General features: G+C 38.3%; 2 protein-coding genes and 1 pseudogene across 2 annotated transcripts in view; 1 reads left to right on the top strand and 2 right to left on the bottom strand.

The window, feature by feature from the left end:
• SLC6A13 (solute carrier family 6 member 13) overlaps positions 1-5,411 on the bottom strand; it is a 43,311-nt gene extending 37,900 nt beyond the window's left edge. The window contains exons 1-2 of the mRNA XM_001366298.4: positions 5,323-5,411; positions 1,458-1,676 (exon numbers count right to left, since the gene is read on the bottom strand). Of these exons, the coding sequence (XP_001366335.1) occupies positions 1,458-1,671 (214 nt within the window). The 5' untranslated portion in view covers positions 1,672-1,676; positions 5,323-5,411. The remainder of the gene's footprint in view (positions 1-1,457; positions 1,677-5,322) is intronic.
• A 5,688-nt stretch (positions 5,412-11,099) lies between these two features.
• On the top strand, positions 11,100-11,310 carry LOC100619977 (ubiquitin-like protein 5; annotated as a pseudogene).
• Positions 11,311-14,402: 3,092 nt separating this feature from the next.
• KDM5A (lysine demethylase 5A) overlaps positions 14,403-18,992 on the bottom strand; it is a 133,195-nt gene continuing 128,605 nt past the window's right edge. Inside the window, exon 28 of the mRNA XM_007503792.3 lies at positions 14,403-17,185. Coding sequence (XP_007503854.1) covers positions 17,165-17,185 — 21 coding nt within the window. The 3' untranslated portion in view covers positions 14,403-17,164. The remainder of the gene's footprint in view (positions 17,186-18,992) is intronic.

The raw sequence follows: 18,992 nt of genomic DNA, 5'->3' as shown, positions 1-18,992 counted from the left end.
TCAATAGGTCAAACCCTTCTGCATATCAATTTGGAATCATGTAAGAAACATAACTAAACTATATGTACCCTTAGACCCCATGGAGATTAAAGACATAAATGAATGTCCAATATATGTCAAAATGAATAAAATTAAATTCTTCTATAGTATAAGAAACTAAGGATATGACAACCACAGAAAAGCATAAGAATAACTATATGAATTGAAATGGAATGAAGTCAGAAGAATAGGGAAACCAACATAAAATATGACTACACCAATGCCATTGATTGCAGGGCAAAAAAACAAAACAAAACTCAATAACCTCATTGATTGAAGAATAGCTCCCTTTTAAGTAGTATATTAATGTTATCAAATTGTTTTTTGCCATTAGAAATGATGAATATGAAAAATATAGAAAACAGGAAGAAAGTATGACTCAATACATAGTGAAACAAATTAATATAATGGAACCCCCCAAAACTATGATAATGTAAATGTAAAAATCACCAAAAGAAAGCTAAACTATGAGTAATGGGAGGAACAAATGATACAATATATGTCCCTTCTCACAGCAGTGAAATGGGAGACGACTAGCTCCAGATATTATATACCTTTATCAAATGTGTCCACCATATCAAATGCCTAATAGTTTTTCTTTGTTAAATGAGAGACTGTAAAGATTTTGTTTTTTTCCTAGAAATCATTGCTATATATATGATAACAAAAGTGATTGCTAAAACATTGAAAAGTCATTGTTGCTGTTTAAAGGGGGAAGTGCAGAGCCATATCATTTAGTTGAAGAGAATGCCCCAAGACACCACAGATGTCGTAAAAGACCACAATTCCTCAGTCTCCTTTAATTACTATTGCTAAATGCAGAGAGGCAACATCAAATGTGGTAGATTGGGCCAGCCTCGGAATCAGAAAGACCTGCATTCAAATCTACCTTTGACATATATTGATTATATGAAACTAGCCAAGCCACTTAACCTCAAAATGCCCTGGGCAACTTCTAAATTGTCCATCCCCAGCTGCATTAATAGTTTCCTCGATAAGAGTTCCCTCTATCAAAAAAATCACAAGTTTGTTTCAGATAGAAGAAAAATATTAAAATTAGTTATTCCTATGTTTCTGAAGAGTTGAGTGCTGTGTTCTTCAGTTCCTCTAAATTTCATCAGCTAAGGACAAAGCTCCAGTCATCTTGACCTAGTTACAGCTCTGAGGAGGAGAAATACACAGCCAACACAGACACCCTAGAAAATCAGAGTCAAGGACAACACTCCCCACCCCCTGATTTTGGGTGGTTATCTCAAGCAAGCAAGAGCCCCCAGGTTCAAAGGTTGTGATATTGGAAGTGGATCAGTAGTTCAAGGAAAGATACAAAGAAAAGTACAAGGATTCTCAAGCCTTGGAACACCTGAGGAATCATAGAATACAAGAGGTAGAAACAATCTCTTCTAACAGAGGGTGCTCACCTCCCCCATTCTTGTAGCAGAGATAAGGGAACCTCCAGACATTGCCCAGCCCAATGATTTCCCCTGCTACAGACAACACATATTCCAACTTATTGTTCCAGTGACCCCGCTCTAGAGTGCCCTCCTCTTCTTCCTCCTCTTTCTCCTTTTCCACGACTGAATAAGTTGGTATTGTCTTTCCATTGCTGGTTGCACCAGGGACCCTGTTATCCATCCCACCTGAAACAGAGATGGGAAGTCTTATTATTGATAGGACTCCTAGAAATGAAACCTCTCCTACTCCCTCAAGTGCAGATGCAAATGAGAGAGGGGAGGAGAGAGAGACAGAGAGAGAGAAAGAGAGAAAGAGAGAAAGAAAGAAAGAAAGAAAGAAAGAAAGAAAGAAAGAAAGAAAGAAAGAAAGAAAGAAAGAAAGAAAGAAAGAAAGAAAGAAAGAAAGAAAGAAAGAAAGAAAGAAAGAAAGAAAGAAAGAAAGAAAGAAAGAAAGAAAGAAAGAAAGAAAGAAAGAAAGAAAGAAAGAAAGAAAGAAAGGAAGAAAGGAAGGAAGGAAGGAAGGAAGGAAGGAAGGAAGGAAGGAAGGAAGGAAGGAAGGAAGGAAGGAAGAAAGAAAGAAAGAAAGAAAGAAAGAAAGAAAGAAAGAAAGAAAGAAAGAAAGAAAGAAAGAAAGAAAGAAAGAAAGAAAGAAAGAAAGAAAGAAAGAAAGAAAGAAAGAAAGAAAGAAAGAAAGAAAGAAAGAAAGAAAGAAAGAAAGAAAGAAAGAAAGAAAGAAAGAAAGAAAGAAAGAAAGAAAGAAAGAAAGAAAGAAAGAAAGAAAGAAAGAAAGGAAGAAAGAAAGGAAGGAAGGAAGAAAGAAAGAAAGAAAGGAAGGAAGGAAGGAAGGAAGGAAGGAAGGAAGGAAGGAAGGAAGGAAGGAAGGAAGGAAGGAAGGAAGGAAGGAAGGAAGGAAGGAAGGAAGGAAGGAAGGAAGGAAGGAAGGAAGGAAGGAAGGAAGGAAGAAGGAAAGAAAGAAGGAAAGAAAGAGAGAGAGAGAAAGAAAGAAGGAAAGAAAGAAAGAGAAAGAAAGAGAAAAATGAGAGAAAGAAGGAAAGAAAAAAGATAGATAGATAGAAAGAAAACAAACAAATAAGGAGAGAGAGAGAGAGAGAGAGAGAGAGAGAGAGAGAGAGAGAGAGAGAGAGAGAGAGAGAGAGAGAGAGAGAGAAACAAAGAAAATTCTACCTCATTGGTACCCTGGCCCACTTCTTCTATAGCATCTTCTACTAGGAAAAATCTAAATGCTCCATTTGCTGAGAGCAACTCAGTCTACACTCCCAGATTCTCTATCCTGTTAACCCTTCCTTCCTGTTAGAAGGCATTTGTTAATCCCACAAGCCAAGGCTGAGTTCCTAACAGATTCACATGGATTATATAGGGCATGCGAAGGTGAAAGGGTCATGTGAGAAGTTGTCTAGGTTCTACTTTCAATGCAGCAATTAGCCTGATTTGTATGTAATGGCTTCAGATCTTGTAAAATCGAGAGTTGTGGTAGCATTGATGTATTTCATTCTGGAAGCTATATTCTACAAAGGCCATTGATAAGATAAATAGCATCCGGAGGCAAGTAAACAGGATAATGAAGGACTTAAAGATTCTGCTATAAAAGAATTGTTTTGGGGTTTCTTTTTAAACTCTTAACTTCTGTCTTAGAATCAATACTGGGTATTAGTTCCAAAGAAGAATAACGGTTAGGCGATAGGGATTAAGCGACTTGCCCAGGGTCTCACAGCTAGGAAGTGTCTGAGGTCATATTTGAACCCAGGACCTCCCACCTCTGGGTCTGGCTTTCTATCCATTGAGCCACCTGGTTGCCCCCCAAAGAATTGTTTTTAAAGGATTTTAACCTAGAGAAGAGAAGGCTTGAGCAAGGGAACATGATAGCATTCTTCAAGTACATGAAGTGTCATTTGTCATGTGGACAGCAAGTGGGTGCCACAGTGGGTAAGAATGCCAGGAAGAACTAAGTCCAAATCCCACTTCAGGCATTGACTACCTGTATGACCCTCGACAAGTCACTTAACTTCCCAACCTCAGCTTTCTCATTTGTAAGATGCAAATAATAATAGTACCTTCCCCACAAAGCTGTTATAAGAATCAAATGAGATAGTATTTGTACAGTGCTTTACAAAATTTAAAGTGCTATAAAAATTATTCTTCTTATTAGAGTTATTACATTTGTTCTGGTTGGCCCCAGAAAGCAGGACATCAGAAGGATAGATTCAAATTGCACAGGGATAGATTTAAAATTCATGTTAGAAAAAGACTTTCTAACCACCAGAGCTGTCCAGAAGTTGACTGGGCTGACTCAGTAGTTTGTAGGTTCCCTTTCACTGAAGGTCTTCAAACAGAGGCTGGATGACCATTTGTCAGGTATGTTGTAGAGGGGGATCTTCATTTAGGGACAGACTCTTACTGAGGTCTTAGCCAACTCTGAAACTCTGTTATTTCATGATCTTATGCCTTGAACAAGAGAGGGTCTTGCCCTTATTAACATGGAGTATTCCAATGTTGTGTTTCTCTAATCCTTGCCCAATGAGAAGAAAGAAACCAGAGGAGATCACAGCTTCTAAAAGTCAATGCTCTGAACATAATAAGGGTTATGTTAAAAGTGATGGAAAGTCCAGTCTTTTTTCCCTCTATGGGATGGGGTATGGAAAGAGATGAATATGTAAGAGAAAAAAGGGTATTATTGGGAAATAAGGGGGAGAAGGACATGATCACTTTCTGAATGAAAAGAATTTGAGATCCTCCACATTAGCTATATTTAAGGAATAGTTGATTCCTAGTTCCTTTTTTGTTTTCTAAAGGCTATAAGGACCTAATGGTTTCTGAGGCATAGAAAAAAAATGTGTATTATTCCATTTCTCCACCACATCTTTGCTAAAGATAGACCACTTAGAAATGTCCTTTTCTCCAGGCCCAACTCTATGATGAGTATATACTGGAGGGTCCCTAGCACAAGTACCAACTGAAAAGTCTATTAATTCTGCCCTACCTCTAAGAAAGAGGGAGCAGGAGAAAGGAGACAATACACAGGTTTTTACACCCCAGAGGCCTTCCAGTATCTCTGCTGGCCCAACAGTATACTGACCTACTAGCAGGACCAAGGAAGCTGGCAGGTTCATCTGGATGGAGACAAGAGCCATGCTTGGTAGTCAACACAGCTTAGAGATAAAAAGGAAGGGGTTCAAGTAATTGTGGGAAGATGAGGAAGGAAGGAATGGTGCCACAAAGTACTTTGGTTCTATTTAGATACCAGTGTATGAAAGTTCTTTTGGCTGGTTCCTTGGACTTTTCTCAGGAACAGAAAAAAGCACTATTTTCACCACTTGCTAGTTCTTTCTTTAATCTCCACTTATCTAGCTTCTCTTCAATAAAACCATCCCATTAGGGATCTCTAAAGATGATTTGCTGCAGAGATTTTCTGAAACTCTCACTCCCCCCAAAAGCCAATCATTGCTCCATTTCCTAGAGGAGAACAGAACCTTAGAGCCAAGAATCAGACAACCTTTAGTCACTTGATGAAAGAACTTAGGTGCCTTCAGCGCACTTTGGGGTTCTTTTCTACCAAATCACATTGCCCCCAAATCAAGCAGTCATGGAAAGGTGACAGGAAAGAATATATAACTGAGGGGAAAACACACTTGGAGGAAGGAAGGGGACATCATATAATCATATATTTTCATACACATTCCTACAAATTATTTTTCTACCTCTTTTTTTTTAAGAAGAAAAATTTGAATTTGGATAACTCAAGAATTGAGAGAGAGAGAGAGAGAGAGAGAGAGAGAGAGAGAGAGAGAGAAACAAATAAGGAAATGTTACAGACCTTAAGGAAGAAGCTGCCAGAGGTCCAGCTAAGGGGGAGAAGAAGAATCCAAAGGGGAAGGTGCTGGCTATTTAAAGTATGGGTTGAGAACGCCTCTGCTGCACTGTAATTCTAAACTTTGCCCAACCCACATTCCGCCCTCCTGCCCACCCCCTCCTTCCCACAGCCACCAACCAACTACCTCCACATGAGTGATTTCCCAGCATGGAGTGTGTATGTGTGTGTGTCTGTCTGTTTGTCTGTCTGTATGTGTGTGTGTGTGTCTGTCTCTGCATCTGTGCCTTTATGCATGTACATACCCTCTTGTAGATGAGCCCACTTGCTGATATTCTTACCTTGAGGAAGGGAAGCTCTCCCTGGTGGATCTACATGTGTCTACAAAGCATATGTCATCATCTCTTTCTTTGTTTCTCTTTTCCTATAGGTCATCCTCTCTACCTACCCCTACCTGAATTTGCAACATCAGAATCATGTGTTAAAGTGCCTCTTGGGATAGGTTGTTGTAAAGATGGAAGACAAGAGTCCACGGTCTCTATTTTCTAGGGTCTTACAATCTAAGAGAGCCAAGGGGGTTGGGGAATCCATTGGGATCACTATAATATTAAAAACAACAATAATGATGGGACAAGCACTGACTGTGTATATAGGTTCTTTATTCAAGGAAAGTTTTAGAGTATTAGGTGGAAGCCAAAAGTCATTGCAGATTGTGTAATTGAAGATCTTGGGATTTATATGTTATGGCAGGGAAAGACCAAGAAATTGTTAGGAATATTATCATTAGGAATACTCATATTCCTATGGTTTCTCCTTGAATGAAAAAGGAGAACTTGGTGGAACAGGGAGGGAGAGAAGGAATATGCATATATTATGCACTTTTTTTTATTAGGCACTTTTTTTTAAACCCTTACCTTTGATCTTGGAATCAATACTGTGTATTGGCTCCAAGGAAGAAGAGTGGTAAGGGTTAGGCAATGGGGGTTAAGTGACTTGCCCAGGGTCACCCAGCTAGGAAATATCTGAGGTCACATTTGAACCCAGGACCTCCCATCTCTAGGCCTGGCTCTCAATCCACTGAGCTACCCAGCTGCTCCCACACCAGGAACTTTTTACAAATATTATCTTATTTAATCCTCACATGACATTGGGAGATAGATGCTATTATGGTCCTCATTTTAAAGCTAGGAAAATAGACAGCAGAGATCAAATAATTTGCCCAACGTTACATAGCTACTAAGTATCTGAGGCTGGATTTGAACTCAGGTCTCCCTGACTCTAGGCCCAAAAGTCTATTCATTCACTGTGCCAACTAGGAAAAGATATATAGGATGGAAGAAAACTTGGAAATGAGAATGAGATTTTTGGATTAGTGAGGAATTGAGAATGAGCTTGGAAGGAAAAGAGATGACATCTGGTTTCTGATGTCATCATTAACCTGAAACCATCTTCTCTAAGTTACCAATGACTTTTTTTAACCCTCACCTTCCATCTTAGAATCAATACCTTGTATTAGTTCCAAGGCAGAAGAGTGGTAAGGGCTAGGCAATGAGGATTAAATGGCCTGCTCAGGGTCACACAGTTAAGAAGTGTCTGAGGTCAAATTTGAACCCAGGACCTCCCATTTCTAGGCCTGGCTCTCAATCCACTGAGCTACCCAGCTGCTCCTGATCAATTAACTCAATTACCATATCATGACCTTCTCTTAGTCCTCATTCTTGAACTCTGTGCAACCTCTGACACCATTACCCTTTTCTCCTTGATACTCTCTCTTCTCTGGGTTTTCTTAACAACGTTTTCTGCTGGTTCTCCCTTTATCCTTCTGGCAAATTCTTCTTAGTCTCCTCAGCTCAGTCAGCGAGTCAACAAACATCTTACTATGTACCAGGCACTGTGCTAAATGCAGGGGATCCAAAGATGGCCCCTACCCTCAAGGAACTTACATTCTAATGGGGGAAGACAACATCTAAAGAGGAGCCTAAAAGCAGTGGTGGGGGAGAAGTGTGAAGAACATGATGATGAAGTCTGAAAGTTAAGAAGCAAAGCCTAATCTTGTAACCATGGAAAAATATTCTAAATAATTTTTTAAATTAAAAATTTTAAAAAGAAGCAAAGGCTGGATGTTCCTCAAGCACCTATCCTTGGTCCTCTTTTCTTCTCTCTCTCTATTCTCTTCTTGGTGAAGAAGGTCCAATTAGGATCTTTATACAAATTATTCTCAGATCTATTTATCCAGTCCTAGCCTCCCCCCTATTCTGATCTCCACTCTCATATCATACATTGCTTTTGGATATCTCAAAGTGAATATCCTGGGGGCATATCAAATTCAATACATCCACAACAGAACATTGCCTTTCCTCAAAAGCATTCCACTCTTCCAAACTCCCCTATTAGTGTTGAGGGCACCACCATCTCCCAATCACTCAGGTTCACAACTTTGTTGTCATTTCTCTCTCTCAATGACTCTATACATCCAATTTGTGGCCAAGTCTTAACATTTCTATCTTTCCATCTCTCATGTAGTCAAACCTTGGTACTTGATGGTTTCAGAAGTCACTGAGTTTGGTATTGGACACATTTTGTTGAGAAAAAATTGTCCAGGTCTCCACACACTTACTAGAACTTGTTGACATCATGATCTTAGGGAGCGTCTGGCCACTGCAGCTGAAACAACGTCTCAGCATAGCTCTCTCGCACTGCAGAACCCCATCTGATCTTGTGTTCACTTGGTGTGGCTCTTGAGAATTTTTCAGATTTTTTTTTAAATCTCAGAGTTGATTCTGCATGAATTCTGGAAGAATCATTTCAATATCCTCGACTGCTTTCATCTTGTTGATAAAGTCTGGGGAAGAAGTCTCTTACAAGACTATGAATTCTGTCTGGAGGCAATTATGGCCAAAAGCTGTAACTCAAAGAGGCTTTGAAGGCTTTGAGACGGAGCCTACACCAATTGTGGAGGATATTGTGACTCTGGACCAGCCTGTAGTTATGGAGTTCAGGGGTAATGATGTGGAGAGTTTGTTCAGGAGTATAAAGAAGAGCTCAACACTGAGGAGCTGGAACTTCAAAGGGAGCTCCAATAGCTAATGGCTCGGAGAGAGGTGAGGAGGAGGCAAAGGAGGATATCCCTGCTCCATTAATCAAGAAAATATGTGCAAAATGGGTAGAAGTGCAAAACTTTGTTGAAAAATATCACCCTGATAAGCCTTTGACAAGCTGAATTGTACATTTGTCAAATGACTAGACCATTTCCCACGTTGGAGGAATTTTGAAACACAGACAAAAACAAACATCATTGGAGCTTATATCTGGTAAATCTCAAGCAGGGTTCAGTGGATATAAAGGACAGAAAAGACAAAGAACTCCAGAAGGGCAGGTGCCCTCCGATATTATGGAAGGAGACATCTCTTCCAGACAATAACGTTTCTCCTCCCCACCATAACCTTAGGCCATGAACTCCTCTCAAAACAGGTAAAGTTAAGTTAAAGTTATTTTACTTAATCTAATTATTATTTTTATGTCTATGTATTATTCATCTTTATTTAGTAAAATACAACTCTATTAAAGCATATAATGCCTTATAAAATCTGGGTTTTCTGGGTATCTGGAATGGATTAATTCAATTTACATTATTCTTTATGGAAAAAATTCATTTGATACTTACCCTTTTTGGTACTCGACATATCTTCTGAAACAGAAATAATGAGAACTACTAAGCTACCACTGAGTATATCCCTTTCTCTCCATTCACCCAGACCTTTAACACCTTTTGAACAACTGAAAAACATCTTAGTCTTGTAATGTATCTAATTTCCCTGACTGAAGTCTTTAATGCATTTTCTACTCAACTGTCATAGTTGAGTACTCAATAAACTTCAATTGCTCCCTACTACCTCTGGGATATAAAAATATAGAGATGTATATTTCTATAGATATAAAATATAAATATAAATCTTCCTCTTGGCCTTTCACAACCTGTATCCCTCCTACCTTTCCAGTTTTTTGTATCCTTATACCCTTCTGCATACTCTACCATCCAGTGACACTGACCTTGCTCTTCTTCACATGTGACCCTCCATCTATGGGCCTTTATCTTGAGTATTCTCAATACCTGGAATGCTCTCCCTCCTCATTTCTGGATCTTGGCTTCCTTGGCATCATAGTGTGTGGCATATACTATGTACTTAATAAATGTTAACTAATTAAAAGGATGACAAAAGAATGATGAGGGTGTCCTCCACTTTTCTGGCCCTTTCTGAAATCCTCAGAAAAGTTCAGACTCACTCTTTGTCTCTTAACCTACCCTCCATCTGCTCTCAATTTATTCATTTTTTAAATATTTTATTTTCCCAACTACATGTAATAATAACTTTCAACATACATTTTCCAAAATTATAAGATCCAAATCTCTCTCTCTCTCTCTCTCTCTCTCTCTCTCTCTCTCTCTCTCTCTCTCTCTCTCTCTCTCTCTCTCTCTCTCTTCATTCTCCCCTCCCAAAGATGGTAAGCAATTTCATCTGTGTTATACATGTATTATCATGCAAAACATACTTCCATATTGATCACTGTTGTATGAGAATACTGATATAACAGTAAAATCCCAAAACAAAAATAAAGTGAGAAATATAATCTTTGATCTGTAGTCTGATGCCCAGCAGTTCTTTCTCTGGCATTGGACAACATTCTTTGTCTTAAGTCCTTCAGAATTGTCCTGGATCATTGAATTGATGAGAATAGCTAAGTCTTATACAATTGATCAAATTACAATATTGCTGTGTGACTGTGTAGAATGTTTTCCTGGTTCTACTTATTTCACTCTTCATCAGTTCATGTAGTCCTTTACAGCTTTTTCCAAAACCATCCTGTTCATCATTTCTTATAGCACAATAGTCTATCACCATCATACTCTCAATTTTACAGGATTTTACAAATTTGTAAAGGAATATGTTGAAAAGAGATTAACAATTGGAAAATGAAGGGATGACCCTCGATTGGGGAGTGGATAAACAAATTGTGGCATATGACAGTGATGGAATACTATTGTACTACAAGAAATGATGAATTGATGGATTTCTATAAAAACTGGAAAGACATAAGAACTGATGTGCATTTAAATAAGCAGAACCAGGAGAACATTATACACAGAGACTATAACATTGAAGAATGATCAAATGTAATGGACTTCTCTACTAAGAGCAATGCAATGATCCAGGACAATTCTGGGGGAATTATGAGAAAGATGCTATCCACATCTAGAGAAAGAACTGTGGGCATAGAAATCCAGAAGAAAACATATGATTTATCACTTGTTTATATGGATATAGGATTTAGGGTTTTAGTTTTAAAGGACTGCTCTTTTCCAAAAGTGAATAATATGGAAATGAATTCAAGTGATTATATATGTATATATATATATACATATATAATGTGTATATGTATGTATGACCCAGTGGAATTGCTTATCAACTCCAGAAGGGGGCTGAGATGAGGGGAGGGAAAAAACATGAATCATGGAACCATGGAAAATCTTTAAAAATTAAATTAAAAAAAAAAAAGAGGTTAACAATTCCCTTATTCTCTCCAAGTCAGGAAAGAATCAAATAGAACTAGCCTAACACTAACCTAATTCTATCATACATTCATCTCCTCCTAGTGATAAACATTTGTGAAGTATCCACTATTGTGCAAGGCATAGATGGTACTACAAGAGAAGAGGGGCATACAAAGTTAAGGCAAGAACTACAGCAACTGGAGGCCTTCCATCTGGGGGGTGTCTAGAAACCATGATTGAGGTTGTGCGTAATGACCAGCTGGGCAAGAAGGCCAATATGGAGTACAACACTGACACCTAAAGAGGAGACCTAATCGCAGTTCAGATAGGAACCTTTCAGAACAAGATTATCCCAAAGAGGTGGTACACAATATTCAAGGACCATATCTCTGGGGAACTATGAGATCCATGATGGAATAAACCTGGAACTTTATTACCAGTAGGAGAAACCACATCATTCCTCAAATCTGTACCTCTCTTTTCTTTTTAAAAGTTTAATAAAATAACCTCAATGTTAAAAATAAAATAGAAATAAGTAAAGGGGATATGATTTCTTGTCTTCCTCCACTACTCTCCTTATTCTTCCTTCTTAGTAAATGCCTTTGCTAAAGGTTAATAAAGTATACTTCCATTTCAGCTGATGTAATCACAAATTATAAGGTCTGAATGTGTCTACATCTTGGGATCCCTTTATGAGGTCCAAACTTCTTTGATTGGGTCAAGTGGAGAACATCAGAGATTGGCTGAGCCAATAAGCTAGCCACACATCAAGGGGTTTTGAATAAATGAGTAAATTTCAGCAGTTCCAGTTTAGGAGTTGGAGGAGTCAGAGCCAACTAGGTGACTGAATGGACAGAAAGAGAGCCAGGCCTGGGGATAGGAGGTCCTGAGTTCAAATCTGACCTCCAACACTTCCTACCTATGTGACTTGGGACAAGTCACTTAACCCCAATTGCCTGTTTCTTGCTACCCTTCTGCCTTGGAACTATTACTTAGTATGTATTCTAAGAGAGAAGGTAAGGGTTTAAAAAAAATTAAAGAGTTAGAGGAGTTCAGTCTCAAGAATACTTCATGAAGGAGAGATCTATGGGGGAGAATAAAGACACTTCCTCTTCATTTTGACCTCCGTGGCCCCCAGTGGATAAAATATCAAAGCTACTACACCAGTAGGACAGAATGTATTCAACCAAGATCAAAAACATACCCCAGGACAGACATGGCTGTAAAGATACAGTTACCTAAGGAAAAAGCAAGGAAAGTAACCCCTCACTATAGAGAAGAGTGGCATCTACCTAGATGGCACAGTGGACAAAATGCTGTACTTGGGCTCAGGAAAACTCGAGTTCAAATTCATCCCCAGACACTAGCTATGCAACCTTGGGAAAGTCACTTAGCCTCTGTTTGCCTGATCCCTCGACTCTACAATGAAGATCATAACAGCACCTCCCTCACTCGGTTGCTATAAGAATTAAATGAGATAATATTTCTTTAAAGTGCTTAGCATATTGCCTAGTATATATGTATAGGCACTTAATAAGTGCATCCTTCAGGAGAGGAGCAGATCCTGAAAGCCCGGATGAGTGACTCTCCCAGGAAAGATGCAATGTTTAAAAGGAGGATGTATAAGAACTCTATAAAGAAATAAAAGACTTTTAAGCCAAAAAGCTCCAGAAGTATCAGAGTTACCATTTGCGTATATCGTCAGCAAGTATCATTTTGCTATCACTGTAGCAGTCGTCCAGAGACACTGTATTTGTTGGAAGAGTACAACCTAGGCTGGAGTAGGGGGCAGAGGGTTATAGTAACTCTTCTTACTCTTCCATCTTCATAAATGCCTTTGCTAAAGGCTAATAAAATATACTTCCAAAATTGTTCATGAGAAACAATCCACAGTGGAGTGGGTTCAGAAGTTATAGAAACTGGAGTAGCCATCCACAGTGTTAAAAGGCAATAGGTAGAAAAGGGAAAGGGAAATCTGTAAAGTAAATTATTAGTTAATAGTTACCAAAGAGAAGAGCAAATATAGGAAGTAAATAACTGGTTTAAAAAGCTATGTCTATGAGAGGGTGTCCCTCAATTGGGGAATGACTGAACAAATTGTGGTATATAATGGTAATGAATACTATTGTGCTCTAAGGAATGATGAACTGATGGATTTCTATAAGAACTGGAAAGACTTCCATGAACTGATGCACAGTGAAATAAGCAGAACCAGAAGAATATTGTACAGAGAAAGTGGAATGTTGTGGAATGATCAAGTGTAATAGACTTCCACTAATAGCAATTCAATGATCCCAGACAATTCTGTGGAACTTATGGGAAAGAATGCTATTCACATCTAGAGAAAGAACTGTGGGAGTAGAAATCCAGAGGAAAACATATGATTTATCATTTGTTTGTATAGGTATGTGATTTGAGGTTTTGGTTTTAAAGGATTACTCTTTTACAAAAATGAATAATAATAGGTTTGAGTGATTATATATATACATACATATGCATATATATAATCTAGTGGAATTAATTGTCAACTCTGGGAGTGGGGAGGGATGAGGAAAGGAAGAAAATATGGAAAAAATTTTAATAAAAGAAAAAACAATTTTAAATAAATTTTTAAATAAATTAAAGGTATGTCTTAAGACAAGATTTGGATTTCTAGACCCTGGTTGAAAGAGAAGCATGATTGACTTCAAGAACAGAATAAATTTAACAAGGGTTAATAAGAACATATTTGCTTGGAAGCTTTCATAACTAATAAAAAAAAAAAGCTTTATACAGAAAAGGAAGGGGAAGAAGAAAATGATCTATGTATATCTTACAGGCTATATGTACCTTTTTTTTTTAATCCTTTACCTTCCATCTTGAAATCAATACTGAGTATTAATTCCAAGGCAGAAGAGTGGCAATGGCTAGGCAATGGGGGTTAAGTGACTTGCCCAGGGTCACACAGCTGGGAAGTGTCTGAGGTCTATCTCTAGGGCTGGCTCTCAATCCACTGAGCTACCCAGCTGCCCCCAGGCTATCTGTACCTTTAAGCACCTACTGTGTGCTCAGAACTGTACTAGATTGTCTTAGAACCATTTCATGTGTTGGTCTTACCAACAAATTGTAATGACAATAATTTGTTAGCACTTTTCTGTGCAAATATTCCTATAGGATGGTTATACAGGGTAATCCTCTACTCTGGTTCACAGGACTCCCAGGGATAAAAGTACAAATGATATAATCTAACTCCTCCCAATCCAACATTAATTAGGCACCTATTATTACCAATATTAATTAGATACATTAATTAGGTAAAAGGCATTATGCTAATTTAGGGATATCTGCTCAAATTCTTGAACAAATCTGGTATCTCACTGGTCTGGGCATTCTTTCCAACAAAATAGATTATACACTAGCCACACTCATGTGAAAGCCAACAAGGAATTTTTTAAAATAATATTTTATTTTTTCCTCAATTACATGTAAAAACTGTTTTTAACATTCATTTTTTTTAAATTTTGAGTTTCAAATTCTTTCCTTCCCTCACACCCTCCCTCCTTCCCTCCCCAACCCTCCCCATGACAGTAAACAATCTGATAGAGATCCTACATGTACAACCATGTAAAACATTTTTCTATATTAGTCATTCTGTGGAAGAGATCTCAAACAAAAAAAGATAAGAAATAAAGTGAAATATTCTGTTTTGGTCTGCATTAAGATTCTCATCAATTCTTTCTCTCCAGGTAGATGGCATTTTTCATCATGAGCCTCTGGGATTGTCTTGGATCATTACATTGCTGAGAATAACTAGGTCATTCACAATTGTTCATCAAAAAACATTGCTGTTACTGTCTACAATGTTCTTCTGGTTCTGCTCACTTTACTTTGCATCAGTCCATGTAAGTCTTCCCAGATTTTTCCAAAATCATCTTGATCATCATTTTTTATCACATAGTAGTATTCTATTATAATCATATACCTCAGCTTGTTTAGCCATTCCCCAGTTGATGAATAATCCCATCATTTCCCAATTCTTTGCTACCACAAAAAGAGCTGCAATAAATATTTTTGTACATTTGGGCCCTCTTCCTTTCTCTTTTTAATCTCTTTGGGATACGGACCTAAGTAGTAGCATTGCTAGATCAAAGGGTATGCACAGTTTTAGAGCCCTTTGGGCATAGTTCCAAATTGCTTTCTAGAATAGAAATATCACAACTCCAATGGTATATAAGAATGAGTGTCCCAATTTTTCCACATTCCCTCCAACATTTATCATTTTTCTTTTCAGTTTAAGCTAATCTGATAGGTGTGAGGTGCAATCTTAGAGTTGTTTTAATTTGCATTTCTCTAACTATAGATAGCTTTGGTTTCTTTGTCTGAAAAATGCCTGTTCATACCTTTTGACCCTTTATCATTTGGAAAATGACATATTCTTATAAATTTGACTCAGTCCTCTACAGAGTTGTGAAATTAAGTCTTTGCCAGAGACACTTGCTAAAAAAAAAAAATTTCCCCCACATTTCTGCTTTCCTTCTAATCTTGGTTGCATTGATTTTGTTTGTACAAAACCTTTTTAATTTAGTATAATCAAAATTATTCATTTTACATCCTATAATGCTCTCTATCTCTTGTTTGGTCATCAATTCTTCTAACTATCCATAGAAAAAACTATTCCATCCTCTCTTATTTTGCTTATGGTAGTACCTTTTATATCTAAATCATGTGTCTATGTTGACCTTATCTTGATACGTAATACGTGATGTTGGTCTATTCCCAGCCTCTGCCATACTGTTTTCCAATTTTCCCAACAGTTTTTGTCAAATAATGAGTTCTTATCCCAAAATCTTAGATCTTTTGATTTATCAAATTCTAAATTACTATGGTCATTTATTACTAGGTATCATATACCTAATCTATTCCACTGATCCACCACTCTATAGCTTAATCAGTACCAGATTGTTTTGATGAATACTTATTTTGTAATACAGTTTGATATCTGGTACCACCTTCCTTCACATTTTTTAATTGATTCTCTATATATTTTTTACCTTTTGTTATTATTTTTCTAGCAATATAAAGTAATTTGGAGGCAGTTTGATTGGTATGGCATTGAATAAGTAGATTAATTTAGGTAAAAATGTCATATTTATTACATTAGCTCAGCCTACCCTTGAGCAATTAATATTTTTCCAAATGTTTAGATCTGACTTTATTTGTGTGAAAAAATGTTTTATAATCATTTTTATATAGTTCCTGGGCTTGTGGGTAGGCTCCCAAGTATTTTATATTATCTATAGTTAATTTAAATGGAATTTCTTTTTCTATCTCTTGCTGCTGGTCTTTAGGAACACTTTGGTTCTTCATTTCTTAGTCTCACCCCATCGCCAGCCCATCTTTTTCTGTCATATAATTCTCTGATAATACTCTTTACTCCTGATGCTAGGAAAGGGATACAAAAATCAACAAATGAAACAGTCCCTGCTTTCAGGGAGTTTACAGTAATACTTCTATAACAGAGATGTAGGAACACCTGTCCCACTGAACACCCCAGATTAGGGTTGGAGAAGCCTGGCCTTTAAAGAGAAGGGCCAGGGGCAGCTAAGTGATCCCGTGGATAGAGAGCCAGGCCTGGAGATGGGTTCAAATCTGACCTCAAATACTTCCTAGCTGTGTGACCCTGGGCAAGTCACTTGACCCCCATTGCCTAGCCCTTACTACTCTTCTGCCTTGGAATGCATATTCAGTTAGATTCTAAGATGGAAAGTGAGGATAAAAAAATAAAAAATGAAAAAATGGAGTAGCCAGGTTCTTTCTTGTAGTCTCTGACTCAATGTCAAATAATTTAATATTAATTTTGCCTGAAATCTAGGGTCTCATAAAAAGGGATCAACAGAGTTTTTTCTAGAATTAATATATAGGAGAAAGATTATGTATAGGACAGCTATTTATTTCCTCCACACAAAAGAAATTCTTAAAACACAAAAGACTACAAACTCACATTAACAAAATCTTACATCATGACAAAGTAACCTATGAGTGCTATTATACTCTTTCCAGAGGTTGATATTTAAAACATCAAAGCACGAAACATTTTTGAGGATGCTGAACAGCATTTCACCTACAACTTAGCTCTTCACTCACTATCTGAACAGCTTCCTCAAAGTTCATATTTTCTGACAAGTCATGGTATGACTTGGGCTCATCCTCTTGGTGAGAGTCATCTTCCCTGAGTACTGGGGCTCTGCAGGGCAGCTGTCACTGACTGTGGAACCCAGGAACTGCTGAAATGACCACAGGGCTCAAGAAGTCCATCTCTCAGGCTTGTTGTTCAGTCATCTGTGTTCAAGAAAAGAAAGACAAGGCAGAAGAAACTGTCAGAAATTTGAGATCCAGTCCCAAGCTCACCTAAGTGAGCCCAGTCTCTTGCTGCCATGTGAGAACAGCCGCCATAGCTGCTGAAGAGGAGGAGAGAGACCCATATTCACAAGAAGTCCAAGGAAAAGGTTTAAAGAATCACCAAGTCACATATGCAGAATAGAAAAGGAAAGCAAGAACAAAAGTTCTCTACTCTACTGTCCTCTCCTGAATCTCTAACCTCTTGTGATTACGCCCTGAGAAGCCCCAACCTTGAATCACTCCAACCACCCACTGCCTTCACTCATAGACATGCTGTTGAATGAAGGTGGAGAAAATCACATAACCTCTCTGATTAGTCCACTACAAATTCGTGCTATACAATCTCAACTGAGCCCTCCATTATCAATTCATTACTCCAGGCTCCACAGTGGCTTTTCATCCCTTCTCTAACCTCCCATGATTCTCCCTCTCCCAACTCAGCTGAGTAACTTGTTTCATGTTTCACAGAAAAAGTTGAAGCCATTCATCATGAACTCTCTTCTCCCTTCTTCCTCATCTCTTATTGCTCAAATCCCTTCTGTCACTTTCATCTCCTTCCCCACCCCCCCATCTCACACAATGAAGGGACCTTACTCCCAACTCTTCAAGCAATCCCATTCCATCTTGTTGCCTCCAACAGATTGCCCCTCTGTCATTTCCACTCTTTGACTCATTTACAGTTCCTCCATATCTACCGGCTCCTTTTCTGATCTTATTTCCTACTACCTACAAAAATGCCGATTATCTCCTTCATCCACAAAAACCCTCACCCTTTCCTGCCTGCTAATCATTGTCCTATATCTTTTCTGCCCTTTGTGGCTGAACTAGAAAAGGCTCACTACAATAGGTGCTTCCACTTTCTCTCTTCTTAACTTATCTGGCTTCCAATCTCATCATTCCACAAGCCTTTCCCAACCCCTCTTAATGTCTAGGAGAGGAAGGTGGCCAATAATCAAAGGCTTCAGCGAAGTCAAGGAGAATGAGGACTAAGAAAAGGGATCTGGCAATTAAGAAATCACTGAAGGGCAGCTAGGATAGCACAGTGGATAGTGCACCAGGCCTGGAGTCAGAAGGACCTGGGTTCAAATATGACCTCAGATGTTCTCTTGTCTCTAGATTTTTAGAATATCCAGATCATGATCACTCACTATAGGTGTCCCACAGGATTCTGTCCTGGGTCCTCTCCTCTTCTCCCTTTATGTTACTTCACTTGTTGATCTCATCAGCTCTAATGGATTTAATTAAATTAATCAATTAATTATGCTAATGATCTTCAAATCTATCTCTCCTGCCCCAATCTCGCTGCTGACTTCCAATGTCACATCTCTAACTAACTTTCTGATATATCAAAATGGATGTCCAGTAGATATCTTAAATTGAATATATCTAAAACAAAATAAATTATCTCTTCCCTTCAGCCCTCCCCACCCCACCCCATACCTTTCCCATTCCTGTAGAGGGCAATACCATCTTCCCAGTCCCTTACGCTCACAACCTAGTATCCTGGATTTTCACTGTCTCTCACCCACTATATCCAAACTGTTGGTGAGACCTGTCCATTTCACGACTGTCACATCTCTCATACGAGCCCCCTTCTCTCTTCTGGCACTGCCATCACTCTAGTGCAAGCTGCCTCATTTCATGGCTGGACTTTTGTAACAGCCTGCCTCATATCTCTCCACACTCTAATCCATCCTCTATTCAGCCACCAAAGTGATTTTCCTAAAGCACAGGTCAGATCATTACC

Source organism: Monodelphis domestica, chromosome 5, assembly GCF_027887165.1.
Source record: "Monodelphis domestica isolate mMonDom1 chromosome 5, mMonDom1.pri, whole genome shotgun sequence".
In the NCBI taxonomy this organism is placed as follows: Eukaryota; Metazoa; Chordata; class Mammalia; order Didelphimorphia; family Didelphidae; genus Monodelphis; species Monodelphis domestica.
The sequence above is the reverse complement of the archived record's forward strand: the minus strand, read 5'-3'. Positions and strand labels throughout refer to the sequence as shown.